The sequence below is a fragment of the Carlito syrichta genome, unplaced genomic scaffold (genome assembly GCF_000164805.1).
Source record: "Carlito syrichta isolate Samal-C Ts95f unplaced genomic scaffold, Tarsius_syrichta-2.0.1 Scaffold316508, whole genome shotgun sequence".
Classification (NCBI taxonomy): domain Eukaryota; kingdom Metazoa; phylum Chordata; class Mammalia; order Primates; family Tarsiidae; genus Carlito; species Carlito syrichta.
In genome coordinates this window covers 433,459-453,074 of record NW_007260604.1, presented here as the reverse complement: position 1 = coordinate 453,074, position 19,616 = coordinate 433,459, and the positions used below count along the sequence as shown (strand labels likewise).

The following is a 19,616-nucleotide window of genomic DNA, read 5'->3' as shown; positions in this document are numbered from 1 at the left end:
GTGTGTAAAGAGGATGGCACAACTGAGGATCGGCAGCCTTGTTTGCTTCCCCTGGGACAATGACTTCACTCACTTCTAAAGCAGTTTAGAAAAATGGTGCTAACAACCCAAGGTAGCCAGTCCTCCCCTCCTTTAAATGGGAAATGACCATTCAACCCTTTGTACTTGGAGACATCTGGCAGATCACATACCAGTAGCTTGGCCACACTTTTTTACAAAACAGTGAAAAACAAATCACTTCATGTTAGATAGCAGAGTGTTGGAACCAATTATTTTGTTGTAATGATATCTAGCTTATAATAAAATTTTGGACAATGAGAAACTTATTTATGACAAAAAATCAAAATTTTATATATTTTTCTAACGCGTGGTAACATGTGAAACAGTCACCGACATGCATTGCAGGTTCATTGATACATGTTGTGCAATAGCAATCTGTTTGACGTCTTGGTGCTTTCTGTTTGAGCAGACAATGCAGTCTCGTTTTCTTTCTCCCACATAAATAATATGTAATTTATCGTCCAGTCTGTTGTTCAGAGAAGATGTGGGAGGATGCACTCATGATTCCTAAAAACCACTTCTCAACTGATTAATCATATCTCAGTACATATTGCATCTCTTTATTTGCTTTTTTGTGCAATTTGAATGGAGCATTTCAAGGAAGCATACATTTTTGAAAAATGTGTGCTTGGATGACACAAATGGAAAAACATTCCATGCTCATGGATTGGAAGAATCAATATTGTCAAGATGTCCATTCTACCCAAGGTAATCTACAGATTCAATGTAATACCCATCAAATTAACAACATCATTTTCCTCAGACCTGGAAATAATACAGAAATTCACATGGAAACAAAAAAGAGCAAGAGCAGCCAAAAACAATCCTCAGCAAAAGGAACAAAGCAAGAGGTGTCACACATCCAGACTTTAAACTTTACTACAAAACTATAGTAACCAAAACAACCTAGTATTGGTACAGGAATAGGCACATAGACCAATGGAACAGGACAGAGATTCCAGAAGCAAAAACATGGTCTCTCAACCAACTCATCTTCCACAAAGTCACCAATAACAATCACTGGGGAAAGGAGACTATATTTAGCAAATGGTGCTGAGAAAACTGGCTGATTATGCAGAAGAATGAAACTGGACCCCTATTTATCACCATATAAAAACATCAACTCAAAATCGATCCAAGACCTAAACATAAAACTTCAAACTATAAGAATCCTAGAAGAAAACTTAGTGAACACCTTTATGTACACTGGAGTAGGCAACAAATTTTTGACCAAGTCCCTAAAAACAAATGCCATAATAGCTAAGATAGACAAATGGGAATTCATCAAATTGAAAAGCTTTTGCACAGCAAAAGAAACCATCAAAAAAGTAAAGAGACAACCCAAAGAATGGGAAAAAATATTTGCAAATGATGCATCTGACAAAGACCTAACATCCAGAATCCACAAGGAACTCAGACAAAGTGAAAGGAAAAAAACCAAATAACTCCATTAAAAAGTGGGTAAAGGACATGAACACACACTTCTCAAAAGATAATATACAAGCAACCAACAGACACATGAAAAACTGTTCAGCCTCACTAATCATCAGAGAAATGCAAATTAAAAACCACAGTGAAATACCACCTAACTCTGGTAAGGATGGCTATCATCAATAAATCAAAAAACAACAGATGCTGGTGCGGGTGCAGAGTAAAGAGAACACTTCTACACTGTTGGTGGGAATGTAAACCAGTTCAACCTCTATGGAAAGCAGTGTGGCAATTCCTAAAAGAACTAAAAACTGACCTTCCATACTCCAGCAATCCCTCTCCAGGGAATATACTTAGAGGAACATAAACTGTTCTACAAAAAAAGACACCTGGAACCAACCCTACCGCCTATCTGAAGTGGACTGGATAAAGAAAATGTGGTACATATACACGATGGAGTATTACACAGTCATAAAGAAGAACAAAATCATAGATTTCACAGCAAATTAGATGGAGTTGGAGACCATGATACTAAGTGAACTATCAGAGAAAAAAAGAACTGAATACCGCATGTTCTCACTCGTAAGTGGACCCTGAATATTTGTCACAGTAGTACAAGAAAGGGATAGGCAGTTGCTGAGCACTGCTAGAGGAAGGAGGAAAGAAGGGAGGAGGGTGGGGAGCACCTGACAACACAAAGGGTACCTGGTCCAATACCAAGAGGAGTGAGAACCAGTTAGAAGCCCCAACTTCAAATGCATGCAGCCTACTTCTGTAGTTAATCCCCACATCTCTATAATAAAATTTTAAAAATTTGCACTTGCATAAGTTTGTCCTGTATAATCATCAGCAATCTCTTTATGTTCCCTGAGAGGGGACATCTGAGTGGTTTGCTAGATTTACAACATTCCCTCAGAGGGGACATCCAAGGGCAAAAGGTTAAAGGGAAAGGGAAAAAGGACTCAGAAGTGTTGTGTCAGCTCTTTTGCTTTTACCTCTGACTTCACAAGGAGAGGTCAACTCAGGGAAAAGGCCAAATGCCCACAGAAATATTTCAAATGTACTTGATTCCCAAGTTTAACTAGGAAGGTGTAACCGTATTTTATGTCCCACCATCTTACCCCTCTATACTTTCATAACCAACTATAGTTGGAATGTACCAGATATGTAAAGAAAACTGACTACATGTCAGTAGGGTATACAGCAAAAACAGCAGAGTCCTTACATTTCACATCCTGTTCTTTCAGGAGTAGGGCAGGAGAATTCCTTCTCCTTTTCCCTCAAGAGTTTTCTTTTCAGCAAATTATTTCCTGAGGTTCTCTTAACCTCAAGTGATGCGACTCTAGCGACTTCCACTGAAGCAGGATGCAGGCCCAGGCACTGCCCTTTAGGAGGCTCTCCACTATTTTTGTTTTGTTTCGGTTCTGTTTTTTTGAGTAGGAGTCTCACTCTGTCGCCCAGCCTGGAGTGCAATGGCACGCTCACGCCAATCCAGCATTGGCCTGCTGGGCTCTGGCGATCCTTCTGCTTCAGTCTTCCAAGTAGCTGGAACTACAGGCATGCACTACCATGTCTGGCTAATTATTTTTTTATTTATTGCAGAGATGAGGTCTCGCGTCAAGTTGCCCGAGTTGGTCTCGAACCCATGGGCTCAGGCAATCCACTTGCCTCGGTCTCCTAAAGTGCTGGGATTATAGGCTGATTCACCGAGTCCAGCCGGCTCTCTGCTATCTTAAAGGCACTGCATCCCCTGGCTAAGCAGCACTGTGTGTGTGCATGGATGGGGTCAGGGGAGAGGAGTAACTGAGTCTTATGGTTAATTTTGATACTTTTTTCCTAAGTCAGGCTTAAATATTCTGACAACGGAAGTTTCCCAAAATCTAATTTCATGTTGCCAGGGTTGGTATATAATCAGATATTTAAACTAACACATTAAGTGGTAACCTGGTCTACCCAACATCAAAATTAAAGCTTTCCTTACCCTTCTCATTGCCATCGTACTCTCCAAGATAAGGAGGGATCTCTGCCTGATATTGTAAACCGATCATTATTTCCTACAGGAAAATTGAGAAGTAAAAAAAAAAAAAAAAAGTTCCAACTCATTAATCGGTTTCTACAAGTCAAAAGAAACTTTATCTTACAACAACAAAATTATCATAAATCATTTCAGAAATGTTTTTAAAAGTCACTTTAGTCTAAATGGTCTAATAGGTTATGTTGGTAACTCAAATTACCTTTCTTAAATCTTCTGGTGAGTTACCACTGTCTGTTTCGACATCTTCAACTTCTGATTCCTTATCGCCATCACATGTAGTATTTGCTTAAAAAAAAAGAAAATTAAAGAGGTTTTTATTGCCTATTCTGCAGCACCTGGGAAAATATCTGTTATATCATATTTTATAAAAACATGTCAAATAAATGAAACCAGCATAAACGTGCTAAACCTCCTACACTATTCTCACAATCAACATGAGTCAAAACAAGCAACTGAAAACTCGGAGTAGAGTATCCTATCCTAGTGATTATTATGGTATAATCATAGTTTGAGGTAAAAGGAAATCTCTGCAGCCACCCTAAAAAGAAAGTAAAGCACTGACTTTCTGATAACACTAATCCAGAAGGAGAAACACACAAAGAGTTGCACATTAAGTCCACCAGAATTGCTTTTACACACACACAAGTGCGTGGGTATTTGAGCTTGTTAACCAAATAGGCCTTCTATCACAAAAATACCTAAGGGAAAATAAAAGTGAGATTGCATATAAGAAATTATTCCAGTCAAAAACCTTTTAAATATTACTGATAAACATTAAGGGGTAATACCAAGAACTAACGGACAAAAAAAGAGTTAAATGAATCACTAAAAATAAAAACTTTTTTTGAACACTGTTTTCAAAACCAGGAGAGCAAGGGCCTTTTGACAGAAACCAAAAAAAAAAAGCCTATAAAATTTCATGGTCAAACTAAGACTGGTTACCACAGCAACAGATGAGTCTTGGGAAAGAAAAGAACCTTGCAAAATTACGTGAATATTTCCATTTTAAATGGCACATCGGTTTGCCTGTATCCCAATGAAAAGGTTACCATCTTGTTCAAATTATAACAGTATTTTATCTCAACTACATAAAACATTTAGAATATTCTGACATAAACTACTGAACACAATAAAACGTACTCAAACTATAGCATCAATGCAACTATTAATCAGTAATAACTGGACTTCTTACAACGTAAAGGCCTAGGGAAGAAATCGGAAGTTTCATGGGAAGTCACAGATGGTGTTAGATCATCCGCAGATGATTGAGTCTCCTCATCATCACCTGACAGCAGGTCTTTTGCTATCTCCTCCTGGAAGAACAGGAAGATAGTGCCAGAGTTAGAAATAATAACATCTTACCAATTAAGGAAAATGCATTTTTATAACAAATAATCCAATTAAAAGAAGGACAAAATTATGAACTTCACAGCAACTTGGATGAACCTAGAGTCTATAATACTGAGTGATCTATCACAGAAACAAAGAACTGAGTACCACATGTTCTCACTCATGAGCGACCCTGAACAATTATCAAAATACGGTAGAAAGGGATTGGCAGTAGTGGGAAGGGGGAAGCACAATAAGCGTAACTGATCTCAAACTAGGTGAAGTGGGGACCAAAATGAAGCCCAAACTTTACGTACATAATGACCGTTTGTATACCTAATGCCGAATTGTACCCCACAACTTTAAAATAAAAAAAGAATAAAAAAAGAAGTAGTTGAAGCCTCCTTAATTGAGAGAAATGTGAAATTCTCCTATAATTTACTTCATGTGCATATTTAATAACATTTAATATTTAATTATATAACAATAATATATTACTAATAATAAGCATACTATATGCTTAAAATAAACAACTGCCTAATTTGTGGGTGTGCAGAGACTTATCTAAAGCAGCAGGCTTTTAGTGAATTTATAATAAAAATTACTTGATTTCCAAATGGTTAGCAATTATACTCACTTTCTGACAATAAATCAAACCAAAAAAAAATGCTTCTCCAAACTCTACTCTTATAACAATTTTAAAAGTACAACTAATGAACAATTTTGACTAGTGACATAATTTTAAAAGAAGCAAGTTTGAATTAATTTTTATGTTAGCATATAGTCATCTTTGTGCCTGGCACGTAGTAGACACTCAATAAATACTTGCTGAATGACTATTGTCATTAAGGTCTGTGATACATTACTATCACACTGACTGAAGAGCAGGAATAACATAACTCACAGGAAGAGGTTCTAAGATATGGATTCCTCTCCCTACCTGAGATGTGAAAGGCAAGGAAATGTTAGCAGAAACAATGACTGTGTGAATTTTCCTCAGCAGGGATTAGGTGTTCCCACAACCAGCCTATGTTAGAGATGGATCTCCATGGCCTTTGCTGCTGTGGCCTCTGTCACTCTCAGAATCAAGAAAACAGAACTCCTCTTCAACCACTCTTTGCCTAAGCCACCTTGGTTTCAAGGTTTCTGGGGAATGTATTAATCAATGCTTTCATGTGGTTTACAGGATCAAAAGAAGTTAAGTCAAAATCTAAATTTAGGAAAGATAAAATTATGGGAGAATACTTGGGCACGCAAAGTGTCATGAAGCTACTACTACTCTTAAAGCAGTGTGATCAAAACCAAACAATGTTTACATCAGTCACCAAAATGACAAGAGCAATGGTCAATAAGAAGTTTACATTTCAGAATAGTAAAATGCTTTAAACCAAAAAAACTCTAATAAAAACAGTCAACAGATCTGGATTTTTCTTTAAAATGCTTGTACTTACCTTGTCTAGTGTCATGTCTGGTAGTTCATCTGCCAGTTCACTTGGGGAACTATTTGCACTGGAATTTGCAACTGCTGGAATTGTAGATTCATAGCCATAAAATGCCAGTAAATCTTCTAAAGGCATGTTTCCTTCCTATTTAAGCCAAGGCACAAACACGAATAAAGTAGACATCACAATACCAAACTGCAGGTAAACTATGTTGTCCTTAAGTCCATAAGGCACATTATCAAAAGAGCAAAACAAATCAAAGCCAAGTTTCAGGTTTTTCTTTTTTGTACTGTTGTCAGGAAACAGGACCAAACACCTGGAGCTGTAATTGATGTATCAGCAAAAGTCTAACAGGACCTTAGTTCTTATTTTCCAGTGTAATTCACTTTAAAAAAAAAAACAAAACAACAACACAAATATCTGCTTTAGTACAGAATTTTTTTTTTTTTAGCTTTCACGTTAGTATGAAGATTTGCTTTGAAATATTTCCAGTTAATCAATCAGAGCTTTATGTAGCTTACAGCTTCTTTCCTTGCAATTAACAGTTGACCACTTGGTTTATTCTTCATATTAATTTGAAGATACCTGATAGAAAGCCTTTGCTGAACATTTACTAACATCAGCAATATTTATTAATGTCCAAAGCACAATTATCCTTTCTATTCTTAGTACCAAATTTGATCTTTTATACCAGTTTTTCCTTTTTTTAAACAACTGTCTGATAAAGATTGTCTTATTATCATCATCTTACAGGTGAGAAAAGTGAGACTAGCTCTAGGTTTGAATCCCAGCTCCCCAAGTTTTCTTACTGGCTGCACTGCTTTGATAAATGTACATATTCTGACTGCAGTGCTCCTCCCTGTGTTATGAATTCCATGCCAGAGTGATAACCAGTCATTGTTCCCCTCTATAACGCATCTGAAAATAAGTGCTGTATTTCCTTTTAAAATATACAGTCATGCATCATATAACAATGTTTCAGTCAGTGATAGACTTCACATACAAATGTGATAGGAGCAAGAGACTACTCCATATAGCCTAGGCTATCCATCTAGGTTTGTGTTAGCACACTCTATGATGTACACATAGCAACAAAATCGTCTAACAACACATTTCTCAGAATGCATCCCCCTCAGTAAGCAATGCATGACGTATTGTAACTATTAAAGTGTATAGAACTATTTATCATTCAAATAAATGACTTCAAAACAATATACTCATGAACTAGTTAATCTGTTAAATATTTTAAAGATGTCTGTATTCATCAATTAAGAGATTCATTTTTTTTTTTTTTTTTTTGAGTTGGAGTCTCACTCTGCCACCCAGACTTGCTTATTGGTTTAATTTTCCCTTCAAGATAAAATACCCAAGTTATGAAACAAACAACTTGAAACTGTTGAAGAAGAGTGCAAAACATTGCCATAGTTGACCACAAAGTGAACGAGAGGACCCAGTGATGATTCCTAGAGAGCCAGTTGGCTGCCCCCAGGGCCCACAGGGGATGCAGCCTCTGAGGGTCCCCCAAAATCTGGCCTTCACCTTTGTAAGTATGAAACTTATGTATTTCACTGTGCTCGACTGAAAAAAATTCATGCTAAATGAATTTAGAATAAAGTATACGATAGAATGCTGATTTATAAATTTGCAGTAGTAGACATATGCCTTTCTAATGACCATAACAATCATGTCACTCATGAAATCCTTTCACAGCTTGGGATTGAAATAAATAAAAAACTGCTTTGGGAGCATGAAGTCAGCATAAATTGAGTTGGATGATCAGAACAGACAGTTCACCCACACCATTGGGAAACTTCCATGAATTCTTCTTCTCCGAAACCAGAGAATGCACTGAAGGTGACTAGAATCAGAGTTAGAATCTCTCTGCAGTCCTATCTTCCTCCTTGCCGCATCCATGCAACTCCTTCCCTTTGGCTTATACTGGATGTAATATAAAAGGTGACTGGGTTGTAGCCTTTACCAAGCAGTCAGTAGTATTTCTCAGAACATCACAGTTTCAGACTCTCTCCCTGAACTGTGGAGATGGCAAATTTCACTGCTTATGTACTGATGGTCCACCTTCCCATCATATAGTGGGTTCTAGGCACTTTGCTGGGGGTTTCTGGCTATGATGGGAATAAAACTTACAGAAAAATCTCTGTTTGCAAGGAATTCAGTCTTAGTGGGAGAAAGGGATAAATTAACAATTGTAATCCAGCTAACAATCAATTCCAGAACTGGTGCCATAAATCCGTGAGAACAGAGAAGGGAAGACCTACACCCAAAGAAAAACAGTACAGGGTAGGGAGGCACAAGCAGAGGGCTAAAACTGAGCTGTCTCGAAAGATGACAAGGCTTGTGACAATACACGGATACAGAACTGCCAATTTTGATGAGTGAAAGGAAGCAAACAGGCCCTAAGATACACAGTAACACGGGGGAGCCATATTCACAGAGCAGAAGGGAAAGACAAGAAATGATCTTCACCTGAGGCTGAAATCTGAGAAGTGGCCAGTCCCGTGAGAAGCATTCTCAGCAAGGGAAATGACACAACTGAGGCCTAAGCCAACTTGCCAAAGTTTGGTGAACAGAATGAAGACTGGCTCAGGAGAAGAATGGAGAAAGGCAGGGACAGATCACATGGCCAAGGAACCTGGACTTCATTTCCAAGGCAATGGGTCGCCATTAGAGAATTATAAAAGGGAGTAGCATGCCATTATTTATTCTTAAAATACTGGGCCGGGCTCGATGGCTCAGCCTGTAATCCCAGCACTTTGGGAAGCCGAGGTGAGTGAACTGCCTGAACCTGCAGGTTTGAGACCAGCCCAGGCAACTTGGCGAGACTGCTTCTCTACAATAAACAAAAAACTAGCTGGGTGTGGTTGCATGCATCTATAGTTCTGGATACTTGGAAGGCTGAGGCAGAAGGATCTCTGGAGCCCAGCAGTTTGACGCTGGGATGGCCGTGAGCATGCCGTTGCACTCCTTGACGACAGAGTGAGACTCCAACTCAAAAAAAAAAAAAAAATTACTGGACAGCTACATGAAGAAAAATTGAAAAGGGTGGAAAGAGATGAGAAAGGAAGGGAGACTACTTAAAAAGCCTCAAGCTGGGTTAGGGTGGTGACACAGACAAGGAGAGAAGAGAAGAGAGAGATTCTGAGGTGGAATCCAATGGGCTACCGGATGTGGGAGTGAAAGAGAGAGGAAAAGATGACTCCTCAGATTTCTATCTGTCTAGATGGTGGTAACATTTTGCAGAGATATAAGACTAAAGAAAATAAAGGGTTTTGAAAGGAAAAAAATAACTAAGAGTTCTGCAAAAGACAGTTAAGTTTGAGAGGACTAGGAAACATCCAAGTAAAAAAGTTAGGTTAGCCAGGAACCTGGAGCTCAGAAAAATCAGGCTGGGATAAAGATATAAATCTGGCATTCATTAGCTTCTAGATAGTATTTAAAGCCACAGGAGTTGATGAGCTCACCCACAGAGAGGATAGAACAAAAGAGAGGGGACCCAAGTTTAGAAGAACTTTTAGATACATTATATCTTTATAGGCAATAGGTATGTCCAAAAAAATCCTAGACATGATTTGCATTTGGGAAATAATGTTCTAGGGGAAGTAGAAGAATGGAAGTCAGAACTAAGGAAGACAATTATTTGAGTGACATTTAGGGAAAAGATCCATTTACGGACTTACTTGATACAGAAATGAAAGTGACATAGAAGTCTAAATGCCAGATATCAGGCCTGAGAAGTCAGGTAGCCATAGCACCACTATAAGACAGAAACACCAGAGAAACTTGAGGATGGGATAGTAATGATCAGTTTAAGGTGAAAGTTGAAGCAGCAGGCTTGAATGAGAACACCCAGAAAACACATATAGAGTGAGGAGGCAAAAGGCAAAACCCCGGACAACACCATCAATTAAAGTGTGGGCAAAGAAAGGGAAGCCCACAAATAAGGCAGAACCAGGAGAAAACAGGATTATGTAAATTAAGATAGAAGCAAGTGTGGAAAAACCAGGAATGGGCACTTGGGTCAAATTCCAAAGAGAAATCAAGAAAGAGAAAGAGACAAAAAAGTCTGTATTAGAAAATCAGGAGTTACTGGTGATGTTACACATGATGGAAGAAGCCAAGCAAAGTACTGAATGGGAAAGAAGAAAGTACAGATGAGGAGACCCTAAAAAAAACCTGGAATTATCTTTTGGAGGACAGGCCTCTTATAGTACAGGCTTCCCCCACTAGGTAAGGGTTCTAGGAACTCATCAGCATCAGTGTTCAAGCCATCATTATTATGAGAGACTGCATTCAGCTTCAGTGATTTTTTTTGTTGAGATTCCTTCAATGCGTTTGCCCATTTCATGATGATACACAAGCACACCTGCCCACACTGCCCTGCGTATTCGGCAGCTGCTGACCCAAACCGGCATGACCCTCATGTCCCACGCTCCCTATTCACCGATCGACCTGGCCCTGAGTGACTTTTTTTTTTTTTTGGTTTTCCCAGAGGAAAAAGTCCTCAAAGGGAGATGTTTTCCTAATGTGGAAGAGGTCAGACAAACGGCAAAAGCACCAAAAGTCGTCAAAGTTGACAAGTTCAAACACTGGAAAAAGCATCCTGATAGATGTATCGCATCCAACAGAAAGTGAGGGTGACTGAAATTTAAGCATGTAAATGCAAATTTGGGATTTTTGGGGTCCCCCCTCGTATATGTCCTTGAGATTTAACTATAAAAGGAAAACAACAAAAGGTAAAACAGGGGCAAAAAAGAACTTCTTCCAATTATGGGAATGTACAATGAGTTCTATGTGGAAATTTTTTAAGCACAAGAATAAACTGAAGGATGGAGGGATAGAATCTAGGGGTTAGCCTGGCATATGGCAGACACTTTGGGCAGAGGAGAGAAAGAATAAAAAATATGTATGTGTGGGGGAAACAGGAGGAACCCGGTAGTAACACACGAAAAACTCTACTTTTCTATAAAGCCATAGGCCCAGTCATCTGTTAAGGGAGGATGTAACTACCTTAGTGGAAACCTCATTAATAAGTTCAAGGGGGTGACACCAGTGGCCAGTGGGCTAGTGCTAAAACATTATCTGTACCAAAACTTTTTAAGCAAAACTGGAAAAGGTGAATCCAGTCTCTGAAGCACTTTACAGCTGAGTTCTCTATTAAAACCTATTTTAAAAAGCACTTAGTCCTTTGTAGTCTAAAAATTTTTTTTCAAAATTGAATTAGTAAGTCTCAAAGTCTCTGAGGATCTGTGGTGGCTAGATTAGCTTAGAAGTTTGATACAGCACCATATTCCAGGAATAAGGATTTTTCTCTTTTCTTTTTCTTGAGTGTTTTGTTGAATCTATTTAAGTTTTATGAGATACAGTTGAGTCCAGTCACACTTATATAAAGTTCTGTAAGTCAAAATGTTTATATCAGGAAGGGTACAAGATCTGGGGCACAGGACTCAACTCACTAATTCCTAACCATTATTTTGGGCCAATCACCTAACCCTTCTCATCTCCATTCCCTCATTTATAAAAAGGAAATCATCATCATCTCCTTGATCCTAGGATGCACACCCTCACATATCAGAATCAGGCTGTATCCCATTACTAATGTACAAATTTCACATAATTGTCCTCCTCCCCACATAAGGCCTCTGTATCAAAAAGGCCTCTGAGCCAGACTGGGTAGCTCAGCCTGTAATCCCGCGCTTTGGGAAGCTGAGGTGAGTGGATTGCCTGAACCTGCGGGTTCGAAATCCGCCTGGGCAACTTGGCGAGACCTCATCTCTACAATAAATCAAAAATTAACCAGGTGCAGTAGTGTGCGCCTGTAGTTCCGGCTACTCAGAAGGATGAGGTAGAAGGATCGCCGGAGCCCAGCAGGTCGAGGCTGCGGTGGCCAGGAGTGGCCACTGCACTCCAGTCTGGGCGACAGAGTGAGACTCCAACTCAAAAAAAAAAAGGCCTCTGAGCCAAGAAAATAATACCAATACTCATTGGACACACTTGATGGTGCTGCTAGGTGGGTGAAATGAGACTGTCTGAGAGGCACAGAGAAAAGTTAATAACTAATAGAACACTTATCTGATACCTTAAAGCACAGGCTGCAAAGTAATATACACATACTCTGTTTAAATGCTTTAAAGAAAAAGAAAAAGAAGAACATACTAAAGTCTAACTGGTAGAAAAAGTAATCTTTTACTTTCTCATTTATTTATGCTTTTCTGAATTTTTTAGAGTTTTCCCACAGTGAACATCAGGGAGGTAATCTATCTATTAATAAAAGCAGAAATATCTTTTCAAAAAGTTCTAGCTACAAGTCTAGGATAATTGAAAGCTCTCAGAAAGCAGGAACATGAATAAATTAAAACATATAAAGATATAACAAAAATCTTATTTTAGTATGTCTAAAAACCTGACCCTTACTGTTCATGTGTGTCTCCATCTACTATTTCTTTTATTATTTTCATGTTTCCTTAAACATCAATAATGAATAGAGACTACATCTGCACAGTGATGCTTTACTACAGCTAAGAACCATAGATCAGAGAAAGTGTACTGTAAGTCACTCTTAGAAAGAGTTCTTCTTGGCTGGGAGCAGTGGCTCATGCCTGTAATCCCAGCATGGTGGGATGCCTAGGTGGGAGGACCGCTTGAGCCCAGGAGTTCGAGACCAGCCTGGGCAACATAGCGAGACCTCATCTCAACAAAAAAATCAGAACACTAGCTGGGTGTGGTGGCACATACTATACAGTCCCAGATAGTCGGGAGGCTAAGGTGGAAGAATCTCCTAGAACCCAGGAGACTGAGGCTGTGGTAAGCCGCGATCATGCTACTGTACTCCAGCCTGGGCAACAGAGTGAGAACCCCCCCGTCTCGCCCTCTGTGCCAAAAAAATATAAAACAAAGAAAGAGCTCCTCTTGTCCACTGCTCATGAGAGCAGGAATAGCCTTCTGAAGGGCGATACAACTCTTGGGTCTTCTCTGGAATGTGTTTAAAGATTTCCTGTATTTTTCTGTCCCAATTTCCAGAAGTATGACAAAATACGTAGAAGCAAAACTGTCCAAGTACCGAGAAGACGAAATACTTAAGGGTCTATAATTTTTCCTAATCTACTAATTTAATGACAGATGTTACAAAAAATTTAGTTATTAGCATTTACTAAACAAAATGAAAATCACAGGAATAGAAATTAGGTATTTCTGTCATTAATTAGGTAATAACTCTGCTATTGATTATTTCTCTGTCCCTTCTTCAATTTCCTTTTAAAATGCACTAAACACAGAACAAAGTGGCTATTACTGGCCTCTGGAAGAAACTACAAATCTGAAAAATAAAATATTACCAGCCCATAAATATCTCTACCAGATTACCCACACTAAGTAGTAACTAAGTTAACAGAGTAGGTGAAATTTAGTTACTAATTTACTGACAAATGGCTATCTGCATGGCTAAAACACAGTCTTGATGCTTTTCTACCATTTGCTCATATGATGTTATAACTAGACTGCTGTCTCCCTACCTTTAACAACAAACACACTTTCAAGGAAGACTGAACATTATTAGATCACCTGAGACCTTTGCTCCATGTCCACAAAACATGCCAGGCCCACTGTCCTGACTCAAAACTACAAAAGAGAAGTGTCTATTCTAAGGAGCCTTTCCTGAACTTTCAACCAAGCTGAGCATCTTTTACTAAATATATACAACCTTTCTGCCATAGCTTTCACTGCTTACCTCATTCACAGTCCTTAGTGTATCATACTAAAAATCTGTTCCCATTTGTCACCCTTCATTAGACTGTAGGTCCCTAGAGTTCAGAGATACTGTCAAATTGATCAGTTTTATAATCCCAGGATCTAACAAGTCCTTGGCTTAGTGATAATATAATTCTCAGTTATTCTAAGACACCCACTCATAAACAGGAAGAAATTGCCTGAATAAGCCAAGGTAGACCTTGAGACTCTTGGGCATCTTTTCTCCCAAAAAACAATATTTTATCATCACTCCTGAATGGAGAGATAGTCAAAAAATTTTCTTCTTCAACCACGTGAGTATTTCATAACAATTTTAGCTTAATATTCTCAGATTTGTTTGGTTTTTACAGATTTTTGTTGTTTGAGTCAGGTTCTCACTCTGTCACCCAGGCTGGAGTGCAGTGGTATAACAGCTCACCACAGCCTCAACCTTTTGGGCTCAGGTGATCCTTCTACTTGAGCCTCCCAAGTAGCTGGGAATACAGTTAAAGCACGCCACCACACCCAGCTAAATTTTGGGTTTTTTGTAAAGTTGCCTAGGCTGGTCTCAAACTCCTGGCCTCAAGCCATCCTCCTGCCTCAGCGTCCCAAAGTACTGGGATTACAGGCATGAGCCACCATGCCTGGCCCAGCAGATTTTTTTTAAGTGAATAAATCTAACTACAACTGTGTTGGATCAACTGGCTAAATGAATAAATGTGTTTAGAAAATTTCAGGTCTACTGGAGTGAGACTGAGATCTAGGCTCTAATGACTTTGTCTTCAGTTTCCCTATGTATTTAATATGAAGAAAGAAATGGAATAATACCCCATCCCTACCTCTCAAAGCCAGTAAGCAAAGGAGATGACATGTAAGATTGTGTTTGCCTTCTTCAAGAAAAAGAGGCATAAGAACTCAGAGTATCAGCACTATTTCTGAAAGCTTTTGTTATACTGGGCTGATGGAAATCTTCAAATGAAGTTAATTTATAGATAATTATAATCCTACAGCTTTGCAAGGTAACTCCCACAGAGGCCTCTATATAGTCCTGTATAAATGCATGTTTAAAATATAGTTCATTTGAATTTATATTAACTCGGGGTTTAAAAAGTTATAAACTACACTTATTCTTGCCAACTTTTAAAAAGATGACTGAGGGTTAGGGGATAGGATATTACTAATTTATATTTGAAAATACAGTAAAATTTTTTCTGTCTCCATCTTCTTATAGAAGTCTACCAGATTATAATTTATTTGAAGGAAGAGACTTCTCTGTATGTACTACGGTACTTACTTGAATTTAGGTTTGACCCTCACTAGAATAATATGACATAACGGAAAGAGGACTGGATTAGGATTCAGACACTAAGTTTAGGGCCTATAGCTCTCTATGTCAACTTTCTCATCTGTAAAATGACTAGGTGTACCTAATTCACTGTGCTGATAAAAGCTTAAAAATTATGTTAACAGATAAAAGAATTTTGAAAAACTAAATGAAAATGTAATCAGGCTATTCTCCCAAATAAAAGTTAGTTAAAAAAAAAAAAAAGCAGATCCTTTTTTTTCTGAGTTGGGGTCTTGTTCTGTAGCCTAGGCTGTAGTGCAGTGGCATAACAACAGCTCACTGCAGACTTCATCTCCTGGGCTCAGGTTATGCTTCTATCTCAGCCTCCTGAGTAGCAGGGACTACAGGTGTGTGTGCCATAACACCTGGCTAATTATTTTTTTTAAGAGACAGGGCTTCCCTAAGATGCCTAGGCTTGTCTTAAACTCCTGGGCTTAAATAATCCTCCCACCTTGGCATCCCAACATGATGGGATTACAGACATGAGCCACCACACCTGGCCAGAACCTATTTTTATTTTAGGTAGATTGCAAAAAAAAAAAGTTACAACAGAATTTCAAAATCTTTCTTACAAATTTGTGTTAAAGTACTGAAGTATATCCTTTACCTTTTCTAAGTCTTCAATTTCAGAACTGAAGTTTTTACCCTCATCCATCATTTCCTCTTCTTCAAGAGTTCTTTCATCATCATAGTCATGGACCAGCATCTCAGCAGTGGGGTCAAAATCATGATCCTCAGAAGACAAAGACCCAACTGGAATAAAACAAACTGAATCACTTTACACATTTTCAAAAGAAAATAAAAATTTGTGTTCTTCTGTCAGTCCCTTTTAATGTTGTTACATGTTTTATTAAATGAATTTACTATAAGCTTTATAAGTTATCAAGTTAAGACTACACAATTCTGAAAAGGTATCTAAATCAGCAAAAGAATGAGGCACAGTAATTCACACACACTTGGAGAGCAGGGGTCTTGTCCATGAGAAAACAACTTGCAATAGCAGCAAATTTAAATGGTGTGATCTTAAACTGCAGCTACACAGCAATTCAGTTTTAAAGGTACTACATCACTTTACATATCTATAACAGTGTTTCAAGCTCCCCAGAATTCACCAGACAAGTATTAAACTGTAAGACTATGCTTTACTTTGGATTACTGATAAAGGTCATAGGATTGTGTGAAGGAAATATAGAAAATCATATCGCATGGTTTTGGAAGACATATCCATTGCAAGTTGTTTTGGTCAATTCATATTTGTTTATAAAAGTGTAAAACTTTTAAAAGCAAATTGAAGTCAATTAAAAAAAACTTCAAAAACCAAGAGAATGACTAAAATCCATAATCCCAAGGGTACAAAAAAAAATTTTATGAAAAACAGGATTTTCTCCACTTGTTTTACTTTAATATCTAATTTAATTAGACTAGTGACCATCAAAGCAGAAAAGGAAAAAAACTATCAGAATCTGGGTGGATAGAAGTGGATTGAACACAAAGTCTGATCTGTTCTTAGTTAAGCTATTGAATATCTTAAAATTTCTACATTTAAGGACAATGTGAGATCATTACCAAAACACTGAAGTAGGCCAAAGATATTTCACTATGGAAAAACCACAGCCATAATTCAATGATTTTGATTCTGAGTTCTGAGAACTCTAATCATTAGTCCTAAAAATAATACAATTGCTATGGGACTTAATTTTTTTAGGAGGTTTACATTATGACGTTATTTCCTTTAATGTTGAAAAATATGATTTACTCATTTAAAAACCTGTTGAAGCATATGTGATTTAATCCAAATTTAAAGAGCAAAGTGAATATTTAATAACTAGCTTAAAAATAGAACATCCATTATCATTTTTTTTTTTTTTAAAGAATTCCTGGAAACTTCCATGGTATGCCAAAGTGGCAGGGATGAACAGATGCTAACTTTTCCACCTCTTTGGGAGAAGAGCTCTGTTGTTTTTTGTTATTCCTGTACCCTTTGGAATGAGCTTCCTCTTTAACATGGAAGGTATTCAATTAGAGGCCAGAAATCCAAGGGCCCAAGGGTCTACTCCTGACTTTGTCCTTGGTTTTCTAGGACCTGAAGTAAGTCACTTAAACTTTCTAGGTCTCAACTTTCCATTTAGAAAATGCATAGGGTGGCTGAAAGGGCCCCTAAAATTATCTTTTAAAAACTGGCTAACAGCCGGGCTCGGTGGCTCAGCCTCTAATCCCGCGCCTTTGGGAGGCTGAGGTGAGTGGATTGCCTGAGCCCGCGGGTTCGAGACCTGCCTGGGCAGCGAGACCTCATCTCCACAATAAATCAAAAAATCAGGTGGGCGTGGTAGCACGCGCCTGTAATTCCGGCTACTTGGAAGGCTGAGGCGGAAGGATGGCCGGAGCCCAGCAGGTCGAGGCTACGATGGCCGGGAGTGGCCATTGCACTCCAGTCTGGGCGACGGAGTGAGACTCCAACTCAAAAAACAAAACAAAACTGGCTAACTGATTTAAAACAGGTTAGAAGTCTGTTAAGACATCAAAACTATAATGTCTTTTGGCTTTTTATTTACATTGCAACTTCTTAAAAGAAGTCAGTGATGCAAAGTGGAAAAATTCCATTATCATCCAGATGTTTGGCATCATGTACATAAATATTCTTTCCCTGAAACCAGTTATTAACAAAGAAATGTTTGTCTCTAAATTAGCAATGATTTTTAAAACAATTTTTAAATGTAAAGATGTAAGCAGCTATTTTTAAAATAGCCGCAAGTTTCTTCTACTTGGTTTTACAAAAAGTGATACTGCAAGGAAATGGAGTGCTCACTCAAAGGCAACATGTACTGAAGACTCCGATCTCTTCTATGCTCAGCGACTAACTAGTGTTATTCAACAGTCTCCTCAACTGTAAAACAAGGGAGCTGGACTAGTCAGAGGTACTTTCTGGAGACTATGAGAGAGAAAAGAGGCAGCCAAGAGTGGGGCTGGAAAGGGGATGAGAAATTGAAAGCAAGATATCCTTACATTAGCACATGAGAAGAGGTCACATGGACCTGCTTTGGGGGGTCCACAAACTCCAAAGTGCATGTAATTATGCATATGTGTGGAGATCTGGGGAGTATCTTTGCTTTCATCAGATCCTGACAGGGATTTCTGACCTCAAAAAAGGTTAAGAAACACCGTGCTAGATGATCTAAGATCATCTCAGCTCAAAAATACGACATCACTTTTAAGTGCCAAACTTGGAAATTCTTTTTTTTCAAACTAAGGTAGTCTTATCTCTCACTTTTCAACTTTAACATAATCAATGGACACTTAATTATGAAAAAGAAACAAAATAAGGGGGCACGGGAGTTACGGATAACAATCAATCTAAGCAGCCCCAAAGTTCTGACAAACTAAAGTGAATCTTTCAAAGAAACCGAAATTAAATCTAAACTGCTAAAGTGGGTGTAAAGTCGACTTGGGACGAACTGCCTCGGGCTTGGAGAAAAAACAAGACATGTCAGAATTAAAGACGTATTACTCTCAAAGAACACTCGTCTTAGCAGTTCTGTCATAAGGTTACTTCTTCAACATGCAAGAGAGAAAAAGGAAAGGCAAGTTCAACCGTTCCTTCCTTGAATGCAATTACCAAATGCACACTGAACTCTTAAAAACCAACGATGAAAACTTGCAGGACCAATGTTTTGTGTGGGGGGAGGGAATCCTTTAGCAACAGACCTCCGGGCCCACATTACACTCTGAGACCCACCGATGGGGCAAGAAACTAGGACCAACCTGGGCTCGAACTTCCGAAAGAAGCCTACGAGAGAGAGAGAGAGAAAAGAAAACGTGAGGTTAGATCGCGCAGCCGGCAAGGAGGCAGTGCCGGCAACAGGGCGCAGAGGAGGCGGAGTCGAGCGCTCCTTCGCAGCGGCCAAAAGTGCGAGACGCAGCTTCGCTCCGACCGTTCCCGGCCCCTTTTGGGCCCCCTCTTGGCTGCCTCGCCTTCCTCCCCAAGTCCCCAGCGTACAAGCTCGCAGACCCGGGACGAAGCCCGGAGTCTACGAGACCACTCCAAGCCGCTCCTTGGAGCTCGCAAGTTAGAGCGGAGAAGCAAAACCCAGAGCCGTCGGCTCGCAGCATCAGTCAGCCCCCCCTCCCCGGATCCCCCAGATCCCAGCCGGTTCCCCGCGGCCCCGAACAACTCCTCGAAACGCAACGCCCCTTTCTGGAAGGGACTCGCCCTCCGGGCCCCAGCCCGCCCCCTGGG

At 39.1% G+C, this 19,616-nt stretch overlaps 1 protein-coding gene across 3 annotated transcripts in view; it reads right to left on the bottom strand.

Moving 5' to 3' along the window:
- The window catches only part of MIER3 (MIER family member 3), a 35,826-nt gene extending 16,660 nt beyond the window's left edge, over positions 1-19,166 (bottom strand). For 2 of the 3 annotated variants that reach the window (XM_021707325.1, XM_008074619.2), the window contains exons 1-6: positions 19,142-19,166; positions 15,990-16,135; positions 6,307-6,441; positions 4,719-4,839; positions 3,726-3,811; positions 3,473-3,545 (exon numbers count right to left, since the gene is read on the bottom strand). In XM_021707325.1, coding sequence (XP_021563000.1) covers positions 3,473-3,545; positions 3,726-3,811; positions 4,719-4,839; positions 6,307-6,441; positions 15,990-16,088 — 514 coding nt within the window. In that variant the 5' untranslated portion in view covers positions 16,089-16,135; positions 19,142-19,166. Of the gene's footprint in view, positions 1-3,472; positions 3,546-3,725; positions 3,812-4,718; positions 4,840-6,306; positions 6,442-15,989; positions 16,151-19,141 lie in introns of all 3 variants that reach the window. The other variant, XM_008074620.2, reaches the window with a different exon arrangement.
- Positions 19,167-19,616: the final 450 nt, after the last annotated feature.